Raw genomic sequence first — 20,473 nt, 5'->3', positions numbered from 1 at the left:
AATGTGACCATGTAAAGGAAATGTGTATTATTGAAAAATAATAACTGTCAAAATGTCAATAATATGCTAACTGGTGGTCTTTGTGTCTTAATTTCCTGCTATGAAAAATAACAAAACATTTACAGAAACCCCTCTTTACTCTAAAGATGAGCTTCCTTCTAGAGTGTTTTACAGACACTACTTTAAACATGATATCATGGATCAATGTATAATGTGGAGTGGTGGAAGGAACTCGGATTTTTACTTAAGAGTTGTTCACCCAAAACATTACTTATTTTCTATCAATTACACACCCTATGAAGCCTTGAATTCATGAAGAGTTTTATGTTTTTGACCCATTCCGAAGCCAATAATTTCATGACTTGCAGAGTCTCCTACTGAGCCTCCTATTGACAGATGACCCGGTCATCAAATTATTGGCTTCTCCATGAACTCAAGGCTTTATGGGGTGTGTAATTGATCAAATAATGAATAATTATAAATAATTGAATAAATGCCACCATATCAAAAGGTATTCATAAATATAACCTCGGAATCTATGATGTTAGAAAAAGATGGGTGATGTCATGCAAGTACCTTTCAGTAGGTGGTGCCATTGCAGCAACTATTATGATACTTCATTATTTTTCTCATTCGTTATTATTTATTTGAATACTCAATTCACAATATGAAAATGTTTGAGATCCACTGCTTTAACAGCACCACATGGGTACTGTTAAAACGTTTTTGATTCTTTTTTTATATTTTGATTGATTAGTAAAACCTAGTGGTATGTTGTCTTTTACCATTGAAGTAAGCAGATATACTGCCAATATAAGGGAATAGGGTATGCAAAGTGTGTTATTTAACTACTTCAACCCTCAAGACTTAGCAAACTGGACAGTTGGGTCTGTGCTTGGACTGCGTTGCGATGCGTTGTGAGCTTGTAGATCTGCTATGTTGGTCTAATGTTCTCCCCAGAATATGGATAGTGGGGTTCAAGTGTTTAAAACATGTCAGCAATGAATTTAATTATGGGGCCAGGCTTCCAGCATGGACCCATATTGTTATTCGCATTATTTCCGTTTCTTCTTCTTCTGCCACTTTTGGCAGTTCTGGCTGAACCGTGCAGTCGCTTTTTATGAAACTCGGCCATATGATAGATGGTCATGAAAAACGATCAAGAAATAATTCTCACAATCTTTCGTCAAAAGGTGGCGCTATAGCACTCAATTGAAAAATGCCAACTTTGAACAGGTACAACTCATGCCGTGTTTGACCTACAGCCATGAAACTTCGATGCACACATGCGTCTCCTCATGCTGAACAACTTTCACACTCTGACTTTTGACCTCTGACCTTTAGATCTCCCACCATTTGGAATTATATGAAAAACAGTTAAAACCTATCTCCTCCTGGGATTTTTGAGTAATCTGCACGAAACTTTTTACACATGAACTTTGGACCTATACCAAAAAACGTTTGCAAAATATCTTCCATAAGTGAAAAAATGAAGCTTTAATGAGCCAATGAATATTGCAGTTTTATGACAATTATTCATCTGCCCCTAACACATACATGCAGACTTACCATTCTTTGAAACTTTGCAGAAATGTAAAGGGCCATTCCAAATATCACTGAAACCAATCTGAGTCCAATTGGTCAAACGGGGGCGCTATAGCAATTTTTTGAAAATGCAAACTTTAAACAGGCAAAAGTCATGCCTCGTTTGGCCGACAGCCATTAGACCTGCTTACACATGTGCCTTGACTAATGAGGAACACATCTATCACGTTGACCAGTAAGCACCGCCCTTAGATTGTCCGCAATCTTGAGCAGTTTGAAAAACACTTAAACCCAGGATTTTTCTGCTATTTGCGTGAAACTGTATGATCTGTGTGATCTCCTTTTTCACAGGTTCTTGTCTGTTGGTGGCTTCTCGCTTAAATGTGTGCCCCACAACCTGAAGGTCACCAGTTCAAGCCTCACTTGGTGCAGACTTCATCTGAGTTGCATTTCACACAACATGACTATCAATGAATACATCTGCAATTGTTAAAGATAACATGAAATACTTAATTGAGTGTTTTTTACATACAGCTGATCTACAATCTCACAACTTTTCAGATAGCAATGAGAGTATGTTTTTTCAATGTATAACATACTTCATTGTGAAAATAGCCAATGTACAATCTGACAACTTTTAATGGTTTGTGAGCTTGTAGATCGGCTACTTTCACTAATTTTGGTTCTGAGGAGATGTACAATTTCTTCATTGGTAAATGGTTTGTGAACGAGTGATCTTAGTGTTAGTGAAACAGGGGCTTGGGTCATGACAGAAGGCAAGAGTTTGTGATCCTCAACAGACGATATCAGCCTGGACAAAGATATAGCACTATAGGTAGTGTTGCAGCTACCTAAGAGTGCTTCATGACCGTAAGGTTGCCGGTTCAAGCCTCACTTGATGCAGACTCATTTAAGTTGAAATGCAAAAAACATGACTCAATCTATTCCGTTTCCATGGCGCTCTCTCTCTCTCTCTTCAATCTATTCCATTTCCATGTCTTTCTCTTCAATCTATTCCGTTTCCATGTCTCTCTCTCTGTCTCTTCAATCTATTCCATTTGTATCTCTCTATGTCTCTTCAATCTATTCCGTCTCTCTCTCTCTCTCTCTCTCTCTCTCTCTCTCTCTCTCTCTCTCTCTCTCTCTCTCTCTCTCTCTCTCTCTCTCTCTCTCTCTCTCTCTCTCTCTCTCTCTCTCTCTCTCTCTCTCTCTCTCTCTCTCTCTCTCTCTCTCTCTCTCTCTCTCTCTCTGAGGGGTGGCCATAGCTGAGTGGTTAGTGAGCCCGCCTAGGGAGCCAGAGACTCTGGTTGCCCCAGGTACGATTCCAGGCCAGGTCAGCAAATGTGTCGATGAAATGAAATTTGTCCCTGAGCAAGACTCTTAACCCCTAATTGCTCACAGGCACTCATTGGAAACAAGACCGCAAGGACTTTCATGAACTGACCTGTTAAAGGAATTATCATTTCTCTCTCCTGGCCCCATATTATCGCTGCTTGCAGCTATATTTGTATGTTGAGTTTCACTTCATGCTGTGATGAAACAAACATGCAAAACCAAAAGCCTGAATTATTGTGGGCAGATGATGGTGAGAAATTATTCAAAAATCACATGAGAGCCAGCTTTATCTCTAAGGCCTGGAAGGTCAGGCAAGCATTGAAGATGCACATTTATTGTAAACAGCAAACAGCAGCAATTCATAAAAATCGACACAGTTTCAGTATTCAGTGGTAATACGTACATATTTAGTTTATTGAGTCAAGAAATTATGTTTTCCGCACCATTGTTTGGCGGTATCAAATATTTCACCTTTTAAAGGCATAACAATGAGTAAGCCTTGGTGACTGTCCAACCTTTACTCCAGATAGCGCATGACTCTAAATTTGACATGTTAAGTAGATGGTTGACACCATGCAGGACAGGACAGATATTTGGCATGGTTCTTATATTACCATTAAACAAACACTGCCCCGAAGCCTGAACAGTGTGGCCACCCATCAAACCCGGGGCATAATTCTTTCCACTGTGAGACACCAAATTAGGATATATGGTGGTGGTGTGATGTGACTCCACATCTAACATGTGATGTTCCGGATTAATTGTCTGCTGAAAGACGCTGAGCAGAAGCTATGTGGTTTATACACAGTCAATATAGCACTAAAGCCTCTTAACACAGGGGACATCAGTCAGGTCAGTGGTTCTCAAAGCAAGGGTCCAGGGACAACTCAGGGTTCCTTGAGAGGGTTCCAAATGGACCCTTACAGGTCTGTAACTGAGTGTACAAATGGAACCAAATGGACCCACAAGGGTCCATCTGTACATTCTCAGATGTGTGGGGGTCTTTGAAATTAAACAGTTTGATCTACAAGCTCACAATGGGTCTGTGACGCGTTGTGAGCTGGTAGATCAGCTATTTTCGGCAATGAGGTTTGGTGAACAGGGGGAAAAAAGAGCAGACCAAGTACAGAGCCAAAGGTCAAGTTTACAACGTATTGAGGGTAAAAGTCGTTGAATGTCTGAAAATACACATTTAACATGAATCCAACATAGTAGTGGGGGGTCCCTGCTTCATCTCTCTCTCAGCTAAGGGGTCCTTGGACCGAAAATCACTGTATAGATATTCTTATGGATTGTTATTTAGCACTTATTTTTCTAGTGGTCTGTACACTGCATTGTGGTATACAATATGTAGCACAATGTCCTCACATCTACATTCTATAACGTTTTGAGCAAAGCTATTTTGTGGTATGACGAGTAAAGGGCTTCCTTTAAATATGAAATGGATGAATCCCGCAGAGAAACAAGCACACACACACACACACACACACACACACACACACACACACACACACACACACACACACACACACACACACACACACACACACACACACACACACACACACACACACACACACACACACACACACACACACACGATCTCACTCAAAACTACAACAAAATGTTTATTTCTTCAGTTCATCATTTATTTTTAATATGCAATTGAACACCTGTCACTGTTTCACAGAGTTAGGTACATAAACTTCAATACTTTGAAAACTTTGTTTTGAAAAGTGCTACATTAAGTGTTTTATTATTATAATTATACCAATAATAATAATAATAATAATAATTATTATTATAATTATTGTTACTATTACTACTATTACTACTACTACTACTACTACTGCTACTGCTACTGCTACTGCTACTACTACTACTACTACTACTACTACTACTACTACTACTACTACTACTACTACTACTGTGCTACTACTACTTGAAACTCCACATGTGAAATATAATTGCAGACACATTATTTGACATTTAGAAATAACAGTGCATAGAAATGAGTAGAATATCTATCATTATTATCAAAGACAACATACTGCAGTTAGAACAGTATGTTTTATGTACGTCTGTAGGTTATAACTATCATTTAAATTATGTATTCACAGGTGATGCTCATAAAATAAGGGATGTGGTGGTGGTGGCTATTGGTCACAGAGGTCACCTTCAATCCTTTGATCTCTCTACGCTGTCGGTAGTGTGGACAGTTGGGCAGTGGGTAGTTAGCAGCCTTGTAAACCACCCGGTCACGGAATTCAATTTCATTTTCACTCAGAATTCCACGACCGGGTGGTGTACCAGGCTAGTGGGTGGTGGCACTACAACCTAATTGTGGTGAGTTTTTGAGTCACACAGATTTGTTATAAAGATTATTTTTCCATCTGATGGGCTAACTTTACTCAGCATGATGCCTCCTACCTGAATAAGTTTAAGATCTGGTCAACAAGGCAAAACGTTCAAACAGAATCAAAGGACATTCTCACTATGACTGAACAGGTCACTAAACAACAAGTATAGATGTTTGTGTTTATAGATATGCAAAAAGAACACCATAGGTACTTTACATACTAAGAATATTATGGCAAAGAAGAAAGTATTATCTAATCATTAAAAAATCATGTGCCATCATCATGTGCCATCTTCCAAAATTAAGTTGTTGTCAAGATGTTGGAGCCAATCTTTTACTCGCATCTGCCTTAGCCAAACTGATAAGGTGCTAACTAGCGGAGTTCCATGCTTTGTCCTACCTGGTCAAAAATGTCAACTGTCAGTGTAGTGTGTCTCCAACCATGGAAAATAAGTCATTTGGCATTACAGTATTCAACGTGAACATGGTCTAAGTGGATAGAATAAATATGGTATTCATTAATAAAGAAAACCCTTTATTGGAGCTTTGCGTACCTCAGTTTGATCAAGATGTTCCGACACTTCCTCTACAGACAGTCATCTTGATAGGCCTGCTTGCCGTTGATTATGCTCAGGCTAATCGTGGAGTGATGTGTGCTGCGAATGGAGGTCATGCGTGTGTTGAATGGCGTCAGACTCTGCGAGGAGCGTTTAAGGGTCGTAGGACAGCAGCAACACAGCTGCTGGTTGAACTTCTTCTGGAAACTCTTGCTGAGCATGTAGAGAACAAAGGGGTTGAGTGATGAGTTGGTGAAGGCCAGGATTCGGGCCACCACACTGCATACAAAGTGAAGCAATGAGATGTCCACCTAGCAGGAGGAATAGACAGAGCGATATAGGACTGACACGTGTCATTTGCATGTTATATACTGTACATATGATATGTCACTGTAAATGTGTAAAAAAAAAGGGAAATGTTTCAATTTACCTGTACAATTTACCTGTAAATGTTAACATTTCCCATTGAGGTAGGAAATGTTAAAATGTCCCAGCTGATCATGAAAAAGCAAATAAGCACGCTGACACCTTCCAGAGAGAGGTCCGTCAGAATGGCAGTTGGTGCTAGACTGGGGCCATAGGAAGGGGTGTGCTATTTTTCTTTTATTATTTTTTTGACTCTGAATAAAGTATAAAGAATGGTTTTACATGGACTTTTTATGTCACAAACAAGGCATGCACGTTAGGTGAAGGAGTATGTGTGAGAGCTGATGGCCCTAGCATGTCGACGAGTACACTGTCAAAGATGGCAAGCCGTGGTGGACACAATTGGTCATCACCTGTTTCCAAATTGCACATACGCAGGAAGTTGAGTGAAACAAAGCAAACACTTCCCTGTCACTGATTCCTCCCTCCTAGTCTCCTATTCAGACCCACCACATCATCAAAACCAGCTATGGAGGTTAAATATCTATCTAATCGTCTGACCACTGCGAGACTACCTCCCTCCCCTCCTTTGATTTAGACATGATTCAGAACAAGAGAGACCTGTTTAACGAGAAGACACTTCTCTTGACAGCAAAAGTGAAACAATAGTGACCATTAGGCTAATCGTGAGACCTATAGTGGGATGCTGCATCATTTGCCAGCGGGTCAGAGTGCTGATTTGCTTCTTTTTTTTGTACACATTTCCTAATCTGCTCAAAAATATTTATTTATTGGGATAATTTACTGGGAAATGTTAACGTTTCCCACACCAATGACATTTACCTTTCTGACACATTTGCTGTAACATATATACACACAGAAACAGTTAGATTAGCAATTAAATCATTGACACATTAAAGTATAGATGTATACCTCAGAGTAGTGGTAGGAGCGATATAAATAGATAACATGGCTGGGTAGCCAGCACACTGCAAATAGACCCACAAAGACCAGGACAGTCTTAGCCAAGTGCTTTCTTGATTCCACCTGTTAGATGTGCAAAGGAACATTAAGGATTGTGTTTAAATACCAGAGCTCTGGCATGTTTAGCCCACTGACTTTTGTTACCATTCGTGAGAGTTTGGCAGGTTGTGTTCACCTTGTGAGTCTGTGTGTGTGTGTGTGTGTGTGTGTGTGTGTGTGTGTGTGTGTGTGTGTGTGTGTGTGTGTGTGTGTGTGTGTGTGTGTGTGTGTGTGTGTGTGTGTGTGTGTGTGTGTGTGTGTGTGTGTGTGTGTGTGTGTGTGTGTGTGAGTACTACCATAAAAGTGTTTTTCAGTACTTTGGATGTTGATGTTATATGTTTCCATGCAAGTTGTGCTACGAAACTTTACAGGTGTGCTTTTGAGATCACAATGAAGGCAGAGGTCGAAGATAGGTGTGGTACATGTAAGGGCGCTGGGTGTAGGGGGGTAGGCAGCAGGGCAGGGGCTATTGGCCCCTCCACTTGATGCACCTGGCCTACATCAATTTCAAGTCGCAGATCACTTTATCCCAGTTTAAATCAATCATTCCCGTCCATAGATGTAATCTAGTCCCTGGAGACAAAAGGTATTTATGAATAATATTCAAATCTGTGATTTATAAACCGTCCTGTGATGTTTAGCCAAACATGGCTATGTTTGTATATATGTCCGAAACTGGAAATAGGCAAAGACATGTACTGATGCCAGAATCGTTTTTTAACATCATCCATGTTTAAAATCACCTCTTATGATAGGCAACAACAAAAATACGTCTTTAATAAATAGTTGGGACTTGCCTGTCGCTTGGCACAAATGTTCCCTTCGGGCAGATTAGAAGTGCTTCTGAACAGACTGCGGGCGATGAGGGCATAGTAGACCGAGATGACCAACAGGGGAATAACATAGAAGATGAGAAAGGAAGCCATGGAGTGGACCATAGGGAGCAGCTCCCCAGCCAGTGGGTAAGGGGCACAGGTCACTATGGTCTCATTGGTGGAGCTGATGTTGAATGTGTTGAGGTCAGAGAAGACAGCCTCGGGCACTGCCAACGTCATGGAGAACAACCAGATCAGTGCTGCCCGCAGGACGATGCCAGAGGTAGCACTGGATCTCTGGACATTCAGGGGCTTCACAATGGCTCTGTACCTGATGCAGGTACACAGGGGAAGAGATAGACATAGAGACAGTTAGAGAGATAATGTAATCCGATGGAAAGGAAACAGAGAGAAAGGGAAAAGTAAATTATAAAGTAGCCTACTTAAAGGTAGGGTAAGTGATTTTCTTTGGTTAAAATAAGTGTTAAATAGCTCTATATTCTGATAGTACTCATTGATATAGAGTGTTTGCTCAGTAACAGGAGTCTCCATGTCTCAGTCTCCACCTCTTTATTAAACAGAAAATGCATTTTCAGGTCGGGATACCAATTTTATCCAATCAGGATGGAGAACTCAGTCAGGATACAGATTAAACAAGTGAAATTGGAACACTAAGAAATGAGCAGACAAAATTGGAACTGGAACACTATAAAAATGAAACTGATAAATGGGTACTCTCTCCTGATTGGCTGACATTTTGTCACCTACGTGAAAATGTATTTTCTGTTTATTAAAGAGCTGGAGAGACATGGAGACTCCTGTTACTGAACAAACACCCTATAGCAATGATTACTATCAAAATATAGTGCTTTAACCTTTTAATAAAAAAATATCACTCACCCTATACCTTTAAGATAATAATAATAATAACAATTGATGATGTTGTTGTTGTTGTTGTTGTTGTTGTTGTTGTTGTTGTTGTTGTTGTTGTTGTTGTTATTATTAATATTATTATTATTATTATTATTATTACCCTTATCATTATTATTATTAAAACACATTCCCCCACTAATTCAGAGTAGGGCTGCAAATTTGGGGTTGATGCTCAAGGTTATCATTTTCATTCTGACCAGCTATGTTTAACAGTTTGCATGTCCAAATATGGGTTTTCTATTGTAACTTAATAAATCTGTGTTATATGCGTCAGCTGTAATACTCATACTCAATAAGAAAGCCCCTTTCATTTCCGCTCCTTGTGTGGAATGGATCATTTCATAATATCCACAAACATTTCCCAGTGGAGTTTTGTTTTGAGACAGTTTCATTTTCTAACTCTCCTTAATGGTGCACTAGGGATATGTGGGCACCTGGATGAGTATAGGCACTTAGGGGTGGAGATAACTGGGCACCTCCACGAGTGGGCACCTGGAGGGGTGGGCACCATGACAACTGGGCACCAAAACCATCTGGGCACTTGGGACATGTGGGCACCTGGATGAGTGGGCACTTAGGGGTGGAAATAACTGGGCACCTGGGCGAGTAGGCACCTGAAGAGGTGGGCACCAGGACAACTGGGCACCAGATGGTATTCTCAGAGGGTAGCTAATGTAATGTAGGCTATGCTGTAATAATTAATGTAGCAATATATTAAATGTTATCCAGTGGCTTGGAGGCTGAGCCCTCATAAGGTCTGATCTTAGAATAACCCCTGCCAAGACCTATAGACTGAAAGGACAGTTTAGTCATAATAATCAAAAATAAGCTATGGGTATTTTCAGTGGTGGAAAGTAACTAAGTACATTTACTCAAGTACTGTACTTAAGTACAATTTTTAGGTATTTTTACTTTACTGGAGTTTTTCCAATGTTCAGCACTTTTACTTCTCCACTACATGTCAGAGGCAAATATTATACTTTTACTCCACTACAATTATTTGAAATCTTTAGTTAGTTACTTTGTAGATTTTAGCCCTATAACATTTCGGCCATTTGAATATAGCCGATCTACAAGCTCATAGATCTGCTATTTTCCAAAGATTTTTATACACTTTATACATTTGAAAACTTGTGAAACAGGACATTCTGCATAAATGAGTACTTTTACTTTTGGTACATTTTGATACCAATACTTTTACTCAAGTAGCCTACATTTTTATTTCTGGACTTTAACTTGTAACAGAGTATTTCTACATTGCAGTACTGATACTTTAACTCAAGTAACAAATTTGAGTACTTGTCTTTTTCCACCACTGGTTATGAGTCATGATCGACAAGCCTAGACAGAACAGAAGATAGATCAGGGGTTTTCAACCAGTGGTCCGGGGACCACCAGTGGTCCTTGAGGGGGTTCCAGGGGGTCCCCAACTAAATTAATAATTAGGAACCAAATTGACCCTTATATGTCTGTAACTCTGAGAGTGTACAAATGGAACCAAATGGACCAAATGAACGGGTCCATTTGGTTTCATTTGTACACTCTCAGAGTTAAATGAACACTGATGATGTAGCCCCATTTAGTACCTCATCCTCCGCTATACAGCGGAGGATGAGGTTCCGATTGGAGCTACTGATGATGATACTACAGTGTAGATTGCTATTTGGGGGTCCTTGACGCAAAAAAGGTTGAAAACCACTGAGATAGATAACAAAACATGACACCTACCTATCAGCTGACAGGGCTGTCAGAGTGAACACGGACACCCCGACCGAGGTGAGTTGAATGAAAGGGATGACTTTACAGCCCAGTCTGCCGAACAGCCAGGTCTCCGCTATGTGGAGGCTGGCGTCCACAGGCGCGCAGGTGAGCAGCAGCAACACGTCCCCCAGCGCCAGGCTGCTCAGGAACAGGTTGGGAACGTTCCGGTTCCGAACGGTAGATTTCGCAGAGCTGAACGTCTTGATGAGAGTGATGTTACCGATCAGTCCAACGGTAATGATCACGCCATAGACCGAGGCGATGGCGACGCCGGCCACATTGACCGCAGCGTTCGATTCCAGAGAAGCGCAAGAAGTGTAGTAGAGACTAGTTGAACTCGAGTTAGTTTTTTCCATTCCATAATTATGCATTTTTCATTTCATTGTGTATAGGCTATTAACGCGTAATATAATGGCCTATTTCTGTATAAAGGAAAAGTTTTTCGCTATAGCGAATGCATGTGTTGATCTGTGCATCATGCTTAGAGAGCTAGAGTGGTGGCTGGTGTTGGTGCTGTCCCCTGATAGCTATGGGCAGTGGTGGGAAAAGTACTCACGTGTATTACTTAAGTAAAAGTAGCAATACTGCAATATAGAAATACCCTGTTACAAGTAAAAGTCAGGAATTCAAACTGTATAGGCCTACTTGAGTAAAAGTTCAAAAGTATCTGGCATCAAAATGTAGGCTACTTAAAGTACCAAAAGTAAAAGTAGGCTACTCATTATGCAGAATGTCCCATTTCACAAGTTCAAAATGTATAAAAAATAAAATAAAATAGCTGATATATATGACCTTGTAGATCTGCTATTTTCAAATGGCCAAAACATATATGGCTGAAGTGGTTGGTGTGTTGTGTAAAAATATTCAAAATCTATAAACAATATAACTAAAGTTAAAGTAACTAAAGTTAAAATTGTAGTGGAGTAAAAGTACAATATTTTCCTATATGTAGAAGTAAAAGTATTGAAATTTGAAAATTTTGAAAATTTTGCCTACTGAAGAAAGTAAAAATACCTAAAAATTGTAGGCTACTTAAGTGCAGTACTTGAGTACTTAGATACATTACATCACTGGACAGTTCATGATCACTGTCTGCACCCCATTGAGAGTCACTTTACTGATCTGTTTAGTTGAAATTTTAGGGAAATCCAGAATTTTCCATTTATGTAACCTATAGTCTAATTGTTATCTATTATATTGGAGGTTTGCAAACCCAGTAGCTATATTGTCCAGACCAGTCTAGTCTATTCTACCAATATATTTGTAATCCTAAATACCTCACTCTCACACACGCACGCACGCACGCACGCACGCACGCACGCACGCACACACGTCACACACACACGCAAGAAGACAGAAACATCTGACTCATAGACTGTCACAGTCAGACTCATGGGAATCCCTCAAGGCAGAGCCTTGTATTAGAGAGTTGCAACACCTCAGGGGCAGAAAACAGCGCCGGTCACGTGGTTCATGTAAACTCGAAATAGTGACAAACGCTCCTAGACTCCAGTGTATTCCGTAAACTTCCGGTTCAGGGCTTTGTCACACTTGGCCAATAGGAGGCTCTAGAAGCACCTCTCCTTATATGACTCTGTCTCAAGGGACACTGACTGTCACAGACATGAGGAGCTTTGCCATGACACTGCATTCTCAAGAATATGGCTGCTGTTGAAGTACAGTATATGCAACATGTTTCCTAGCTTCAATCGGAACCTCTCCCTCCGATGTAGAGCGCCGAGATGAGGTTCCACAGTCTCAGGTGCCGAAAGGTGACGACACCGGCGAATATTGTCCACTATGCATGTTTCTTACCTTTTTCCGCACATCGTATCCAAAAAGTAAAGGTCAGCCCCCTTGCTTTCAGATGTTAAAATTCTCGCGACGGGTTGAAACAAGCGTTTAAATTGCTTATCCGTCCACATGCGCAGTACTGCATGCTCCCGTAAGACTGCATTGGGAAAACATGGCAACAGGCTGACTAAAAAAACGATTTAAACGCATGTTTCAACCCGTCGGTTAGATTTTCTTGATCGTTAAAATGTTAAACATCTGAAAGCAGGGAGGCCGACCTTTACGTTTTTGGATACAATGTGAGGGAAAAGGTAAGCATCATGCATAGTGGCCAATATTCGCCGGTGTCGTCACCTTTCGGCACCCGAGACTGTGGAACCTCATCTCGGAGCTATATAGCGGAGGGAGAGGTTCCAAATGAGACAACAAGTTTCGTTGTGTGTGCTTATGAGTCACAGACTCGGCTGTCACACTGTGACAGACTGTCTGTCACACAGACTCATGGGACACTGTGACTGTCACAGATTCATGTGGTAACGTTGGTTGGGCACTCACCTTTGGATCCCAAGGTTCTGGGTTCGATCCCAGTCACAGCCAATTCAGCATATGAGTGTATGAGTAACACACGCATTGGGTGCTGCCAGATGTATGGAGCTGATGGTAGGTGTTGTGCTCCACCTCAGCAATCCATCTCCCAGGGGTCTAGCTGCGCGCATTGAAAGTGGGATAGACTACTGTGTTCTTGGCTGATACCAACAAAAAGCCTCTCTGACCTACTTTCTTATTCCCACCCTGCTTCTTTTTTCTGTAGTCACACAACATCACTTGCATTCAGCGTTGGAAGAAGTACTGTAGCCCAGTCCTCTGCATAGCAGATGTTTTACTTAAAGGAGCACCTTATCTTCTTATCCTCACTAATGCTCTGTCACCATAAAGTAAAAACTAAACTGAAACTAGCAAAACCACTTTTAATCGAAATTAAACTGAAGGTAAACTGAATTCACACACACGCACGCACGCACGCACGCACGCACGCACGCACGCACGCACGCACGCACGCACACACACACACACACACACACACGTCACACACACACGTCACACACACACACACACACACACACACACACACACACAAGACTACAAGATTAGTCTCAGATTAGTCACACACTGTCTGTGACTCACTCTGTGACTCATGGGAATCCCTCAAAGCAGAGCCTTGTATTAGAGAGTTGCGACACCACCTGCAAAAGTATAAAATAAGGGGTATAGTCCACCGAAAGTCCATCCCCCCCACCTTCTGAGAGCCCGTGACGTCCCTGCATGACACTGCATTCTCAGGAATATGGCTGCTGTTGAAGTATATGCTACATGTTTCCTTGTGTGTGCTTATGAGTCACAGACGCGTCAGTCACACTGTGACAGACTGTCACACAGACTCATGGGACTCGAACATGTGACACTCTGACTGTCACAGATTCATGGTGTCTGGGTAGTTCAGCTGGTTGGACACTCACCTTTGGATCACAAGGTTCTGTGTATGATCCCAGGCACAGCCAATTCAGCGTGTGAGCATGAGAGTAGCACGTATTGGGTGCTGCCAGCCAGATGTATGGAGCTGATGGTAGGTGTTGTGCTCCACCTCAGCAATCCATCTCCCAGGGGTCTAGCGCATTGAAAGTGGGATAGACTCCTGTGTTCTTGGCTGATACCAACAATAAGCCTCTCTGACCTACTTTCTTATTCCCACCCTGCTTCTTTTTTCTGTGGTCACACAATATCACTTGCATTCAGTGTTGGAAGAAGTAGCCCAGCCCTCTGCGTAGCAGATGTTTTACTTAAAGGAGCACCTTATCTTCATATCCTCACTAATGCTCTGTCACCATTTCTGTCTACTTGCTCTGTGTCTCAGAGTTGGGCCGTGGACAGTTCAAAACCCTGCCTACAAGTGACATCAATAGCAGGTCTGGACATTTCAAACAAGATTCCAACCTTTTTTTATTTTCTTCTTCTTTTGATTAAAGAACAATAAGCTTTTATTTGTGTGCTAACCTCTCAGGATGGCTGTAGTTTCTATTAGCTGGGAATCCCCATCAACTACCTCATGTCATAGGTATTTTTAGACTTAACTGAAACCAAAACCACTTTTAATCTACATTATAACTATGAAATGAAACTGAAAGTAACTGAATTCACTCACACACACACACACACACACACACACACACACACACACACACACACACACACACAGAAAAAAGCAGATCTACAATCCTCCCACGTGTGGCCCTTGACTAATGATATATTAACTTTGGTTAAGTCTCATAGTAACTACTTCACCACCACCCGATGTACTATGAATCACCCCATTCAATGGAAAGGAATTGCATCCAAATGTTCTATTCTTTGGGGTGGAATTGTACAATCTCTGCAAATGGTTACACAAATAACTACTAAATCCCTATTTAATGGGAACTGGGAAGTCTTCTCCATTGGCTGTTCTGTCGGCCGCCGCCCACCCACCCACCTGTTTCCCATGACATGGTCCCGCCCATAGATATAGAAACCTTTAGATACCTCATTGGCCTCTGCAGTTCATTGGAGCAACCTGTATCGCAATACCCTTGTATTGCTTCCGCCCTCAGTCGCGTGCGTCACAGAAGGGAGCGTTCAGTAGGCCTCTTGGCCTACCGAACGTCCCATTCTGTGACGCACGCGACTGAGGGCGGAAGCTGGTGTGCGCCCGAGATACAGACGCCTCAGAGCCGGAGGAGGCGTCTACCTTTATATGTCTATGGTCCCGCCCAGTTGTCTTTAAAGACGGCTGTTGATTTACGTTTTCTGTGTGACGTGTCGTGACGTTAGTTGATGGATGTCACTATGGAATTCAAAATCCTAATCGTTCTGCTTGTTTCATTTAAAGGTAAGAGAAAATTAAGTTATGCACACACACACACACACACACACACACACACACACACACACACACACACACACACACACACACACAGGTGCATGTCAAAAAAATTGAATATCATGGAAAATATGTTTTTTCCCGTAATGTAATTCTAAAAAGTGAAACTTTCATATAGTCTATTTTCATTACACAAACTGGAATATTTCAAGCCTTTTTATGTTTTAATCTTGATTACGGCTACAGCTCTTGAAAAAAAATCAAAAATCCAGTATCTCAAAATATTTTAATATTACATAAAGACATAAAACGCTGCTAATTAAGATAATTTACTGTGCCTGTCTAAGACAAGTCCCTAAGTATTACTGTATAGTCCTATAGGCTAACTGTATATGTGTATATATTTTGTATTTTCTTGCTTGTATTTATTGTTTTATATGTAGCACAATCTGCAGCACAAGTCCCAACAACATTTCACTGCTTTTACCGGTATAAGTCAGTGACAAATAAAACTTCTTGAATCTTGAATCTTGAAGCCAATCAAAACAAATATCTATATTACAGAAATGTTGACATTCTGAAAACGTTAATTTATTAACTCAATAGGCTACTTATAGCTTGATTGGCCATCAATGTTTTTTCCTTGTTCTTGTATTGCTGTGTGTTGTTGTTATATCTGAACCATTGTCACAAGTCAAGTCAAATTCCTGTGTTTGTGTACCCATTGTGAATAAATTGTTTCTGATGCTGAATCAAACAAATGTGTCTTAAATTATAGCTGCAGATGCCTTGCAGACCAGCATAAAGTGGAATGTGAAAGAGGGTGAGATGATGGTGCTTAAGTGCCCTTTCCATGCAGACCATGATGCTAAACTGAAGTGGATTTATCCCGCTGCCCAGGATGGGATGGATCAGACCAATATCCAGTCTCCAACTGGAAACAGGCAAATGGATGTGTTGACTCAGGGGAAGTACCTGATTGTTCTGAATGTTTCCACTTTTCATCAGGGGAACTACTCATGTTCACTGGGGTATGGCTGTCATTTACTTTTGTGTATATTTAATAATGTTATATAAATAAATGCTATAACGTTACCACACACACAAGCCGCGCGCGCACACACACACACACACACACACACACACACACACACACACACACACACACACACACACACACACACACACACACACACACACACACACATATATATAATAGAGCTATTTAACACTTTCTTTGACAACAAATATCACTTACTGCACCTTTAATGACTTGTCGTTGTTATAACAGGAATGTCTCCGTCCATACCTGGAGTTTGACGGTATGCTCAGAACTGTTACCGACTTCACCATGTCTAGAGGAAACCTATTACCCTCAAACATGTTATCAAGGAACATCAAATTGCACATCAAATTGCACATTGAGATGCCCAGCTCATCTAAATATCACTGGACTAAGCAGAAACATTACTGCGTGGCACAAGGTATTTTGTATAAGAAGCTCCGGTGAAACAAATATAACAACATCCAATACACAAGTCTCTGCATTTTATGCTATTGTATTAATGCTTTAATACTTAGTTTTATTCTTTTTCTTGTAGGAAAATGTGTCACTGCGATCTTCATCTTACAGTTACAACTTAAGCGCAGTTGAAGAGAAGGACCGTGGTTTGTTCACTTGCACCAGGTCTTACCTGTATGATGGTCAGCTGTATAATCAGACCCATACAATTGATCTGACTGTCGATAATAACAGTAAGATTTACATTATTATTATTATTTTAATTGTGAAATTTACATGTTCACATATTGTATAGCCAATAAATGCCCATACAAACAAAATGAAATAAACTAAAAGCTTTTCTTAAAACATTTTTCTCTCTTTACCGCGTGGCACAGCAATATCAGAAGAACTTCCAACAATTATCTCACCTCAAAACGGAGATGTATTTTACAGAGATGTTGGTAAGCCTCAGCATGTTTGATTGTGTGTTGCAGAGAACTGCTTACATACTGTATGCATATATGTATGTATGTATGTATGTATGTATGTATGTATGTATGTATGTATGTATGTATGTATGTATGTATGTATGTATGTATGTATGTATATATAATATATAAACTGCTTTCTCTAGACTCAAAGCTGGTGGTTGATTGCAATGCTGTCCTGGACTCAGAGTTTGATGAGGTATACTGGATAACTGGAGACTCATTTGTGGATGATAACACCAAGCTACCTGTGTACTACAACTCTACAAGGTAAGCTCCACACACACACACACACACACACACACACACACACACACACACACACACACACACACACACACACACACACACACACACACACACACACACACACACACACACACACACACACACACACACACACACACACACACACAAACGACTGTGTGCGCACGGACCGGTGCATGACTGCAAAAGCAAACAGAATAAAGAATGAAAAATGTCCTCTCTTCTCCTCTCCTCTCCAGTGAGACAGATGGTGTAACGTTAAAAATGACAGCATCTCTAATCTTCATGAAAGTGTCAGAGGAGCACCTGTCAACCCCTTACACCTGTATACTGGACTCCACTGCTGGCTTGTACAATGTCACCATCTCACTGAGGAAAAGACGCCTGGTCTCTTAGGCTTATGGCAAATAGCTGTTTGTTGTTTTGTTTGGTTGTTTGTTTGTTGGTTATTCATTGTTTTTGATGTATGTAAAGCGTCCGTGGGTTCATGTCAAAACAGAGGTCACAGACCTGGGTGTAATCTTGGACTCCGGCCTAAATTTTAATTCCCATTTTAACAAGGTCACAAGAACACTTCATTTAAGAAACATGGCTAAGGTAAGACCTTTTTTAAATCAGAGAGATGCAGAAGTCCTTATCCATGCTTTTCTAACAAGCCGGCTGGATTACTGCAACTCTCTTTTTACAGGACTACCAAAGACATCCATTAGAAAATTACAAGTAATTAAAAATACGGCAGCTAGAATTTTAACCAACACTAGAAGAAGAGATCACATTAGGTCAGTCTTATCAACACTACACTGGCTACCTGTATCTTTTAGAATTTATTTTAAAGCACTTTTATTTGTTTACAAAGCACAAAATAACTTAGCACCTTTATACATCAAGGAGTCTATACAATTTTATGTTCCAATCAGAACACTCAGGTCCTCCTCCGCTCTCCTACTAGAGGTTCCTGATGCTTCTCATAAAAACACTGGTGAGGCTGCTTTCTGGGTCTATGGCCCTAAGTTGTGGAATACATTACCACTAGAGCTTAAAAAGGCAAGTTCTCTCAGTGTTTTTAAGAGTAAACTAAAAACCTATCTTTTTAATATGGCATTTATTTAAATTCATCTTGTGTTCACGTTTTGTTTTTATTATTTGTATTACTTTTATTTTGTAGTGCTATTTCTATTTTTGATTGTGTATAAATCTGCCCTACGTTTACTTGATTTTTAGCTTAACTACATTGTTTAGTTATGTTTCTGTTTGCCAATTCTTTTTCTGGCATTCTACTGTTTATTGTCTTGATGTGAACCCCCCGTCACCCCCCGTTCCCCCATCTTTCTCTGCTGAAGTTTTCATCACCAAAGGGTGATGATATCAGAAGCTCTTTTCTCCCAGGCATCAACTCAGCATAGCAGCAGTTGCTGCAACATGGTGTAACATGATTTTGAAATCTGCCAACAACTTATGTGGCAACACTTATTCCATACCTGGCTGCTGTAGCTCAAATCATGGGAAATACCATTAGAAACTGTACATACAGTGCTTCTACACAGTGGTGGAAAGTAACAAAGTACTTACTAGTACAAGTACACAAAACCAAATATCTCAAAAGTAACATTTTGAGGCATTTTACTTTACTTCAAAATGTTCAATACTTTTACTTCTACTCCACTACACCTCAAAGGCACTCCAATACAATTATTTGAAAACTTTAGTTACTAGTTACTTGGTAGATGTTGATTATTATTACAAAACCACTTTAGACCTATAACATACTTTGGCAATTTGAAAATAGCTGATGTAGATCTCAAATGTATAGATTTGTATACATTTGACCTTCTGCATAATGAGTACTTTTACTTTTGGTACTTTATATATATATAACACATATATATAACATATGTATGATACTTTTACTTTTACTAGAAATATTGAGTACTTCTACATCCAGAGCATACATGGGCAACTGGCGTGGCCTGGAAACCAGCTGAATCTGCCAGTGCTACCCCTAAGTTGTGGGGCACCAATCAGGGCCCAGTATGCAAATGTGGGGCGGTTTTATCACCAGAGGCATTTTTTTAAATCCGCCCCTTGGAAATGCAGGTTCCACACAGAGATTCCAGACTAATATCTACGCAGTGATATTAGTCTGGCCATACCAGGCTACAACTGGCGGCCCGGGGACCACATGCAGCCCCCACATTTGCTTAATGCAGCCCACGGGTCAATATCTCAATACTGATATATTATTGATTTCAGATGTTCTAATTCCAAAAATGCAAGTTTACATGATCTGTTTTACAGTCCATTGTCTTACATTGTAATGTATTGTTCTTAATGTCCAATGTATTTGTATTTAAGTTTATAAAGTTAATATAAGTAGGCCTATTACTAAATGCATTTGAAATTAAATACAAATGTTGCACTGGATAATAATTGTTAATATATCTTTATTGTTACATTTGTGACTAGTGTGGGCTATATGAGTGTTTAAAATGTACAGTTAGGCCTATACTACTGGAGAGAATGCAGATACGCCATGTGGCCCCAGGGAGTGAGTGTGGAAATGTAGTGGTCCTCTAAGTCGCCCACCCCTGAGGGTATATTTATGCAACATTACATGCAGAAATACAGACTGGGTGCATTTTATATAGCATGTTATTGCCATCTACTGGTCAATTGTGAATACAGCATAAAATTAACTTAGATACTGTGAAACACCCAAGAGTCAAACACGTGGGGCTAGGGCTAGTGTTAAAGCCAAAGATCTACCACTTGTATTACGCCAAGGCGGGGGAATTAGTTTTACCCTTGGGCAAGA

The 20,473-nt window shown here is 40.4% G+C and overlaps 2 protein-coding genes across 3 annotated transcripts; one reads left to right on the top strand and one right to left on the bottom strand.

The window, feature by feature from the left end:
* Positions 1–4,642: 4,642 nt before the first annotated feature.
* grpr (gastrin-releasing peptide receptor) lies at positions 4,643–11,130 on the bottom strand. The gene is made up of 4 exons (XM_084056194.1): positions 10,662–11,130; positions 7,983–8,331; positions 7,096–7,209; positions 4,643–6,107 (listed from the first exon to the last, which is right to left on the bottom strand). Exons 1-4 carry the CDS (start codon positions 11,063–11,065, stop codon positions 5,826–5,828), a joined length of 1,149 nt encoding a protein of 382 aa, XP_083912320.1. The 5' UTR covers positions 11,066–11,130; the 3' UTR covers positions 4,643–5,825.
* Positions 10,591–18,875, top strand: LOC311044525 (interleukin-1 receptor type 2-like). 2 transcript variants are annotated; one of them, XM_084056176.1, is made up of 7 exons: positions 10,591–10,709; positions 16,181–16,433; positions 16,694–16,886; positions 17,004–17,157; positions 17,302–17,367; positions 17,541–17,664; positions 17,901–18,875. In XM_084056176.1, exons 2-7 carry the CDS (start codon positions 16,231–16,233, stop codon positions 18,055–18,057), a joined length of 897 nt encoding a protein of 298 aa, XP_083912302.1. In that variant the 5' UTR covers positions 10,591–10,709; positions 16,181–16,230; the 3' UTR covers positions 18,058–18,875. The 2 variants fall into 2 exon arrangements, with proteins under 2 accessions (XP_083912302.1, XP_083912301.1); XM_084056175.1 differs by lacking the exon at positions 10,591–10,709 and adding an exon at positions 15,255–15,411.
* The last annotated feature ends 1,598 nt before the right edge of the window (positions 18,876–20,473 follow it).

This window comes from Gymnoscopelus microlampas (genome assembly GCF_963454915.1).
Source record: "Gymnoscopelus microlampas genome assembly, chromosome: 1".
Taxonomy (NCBI): domain Eukaryota; kingdom Metazoa; phylum Chordata; class Actinopteri; order Myctophiformes; family Myctophidae; genus Gymnoscopelus; species Gymnoscopelus microlampas.
This window is presented reverse-complemented; position numbering and strand designations above follow the sequence as displayed.

Coding starts and splice junctions, on each gene's coding strand:
- LOC311044525 (XM_084056175.1), top strand. CDS start 15,357: ATGGATGTCACTATGGAATTCAAAATCCTAATCGTTCTGCTTGTTTCA. Junction 15,412..16,180: donor TCTGCTTGTTTCATTTAAAG/GTAAGAGAAAAT, acceptor CTTAAATTATAG/CTGCAGATGCCTTGCAGACC. Junction 17,665..17,900: donor GTGTACTACAACTCTACAAG/GTAAGCTCCACA, acceptor TCTCCTCTCCAG/TGAGACAGATGGTGTAACGT.
- grpr (XM_084056194.1), bottom strand. CDS start 11,065: ATGCATAATTATGGAATGGAAAAAACTAACTCGAGTTCAACTAGTCTC. Junction 8,332..10,661: donor ACAGCCCTGTCAGCTGATAG/GTAGGTGTCATG, acceptor TACCTGCATCAG/GTACAGAGCCATTGTGAAGC. Junction 6,108..7,095: donor GCTCCTACCACTACTCTGAG/GTATACATCTAT, acceptor TCCTCCTGCTAG/GTGGACATCTCATTGCTTCA.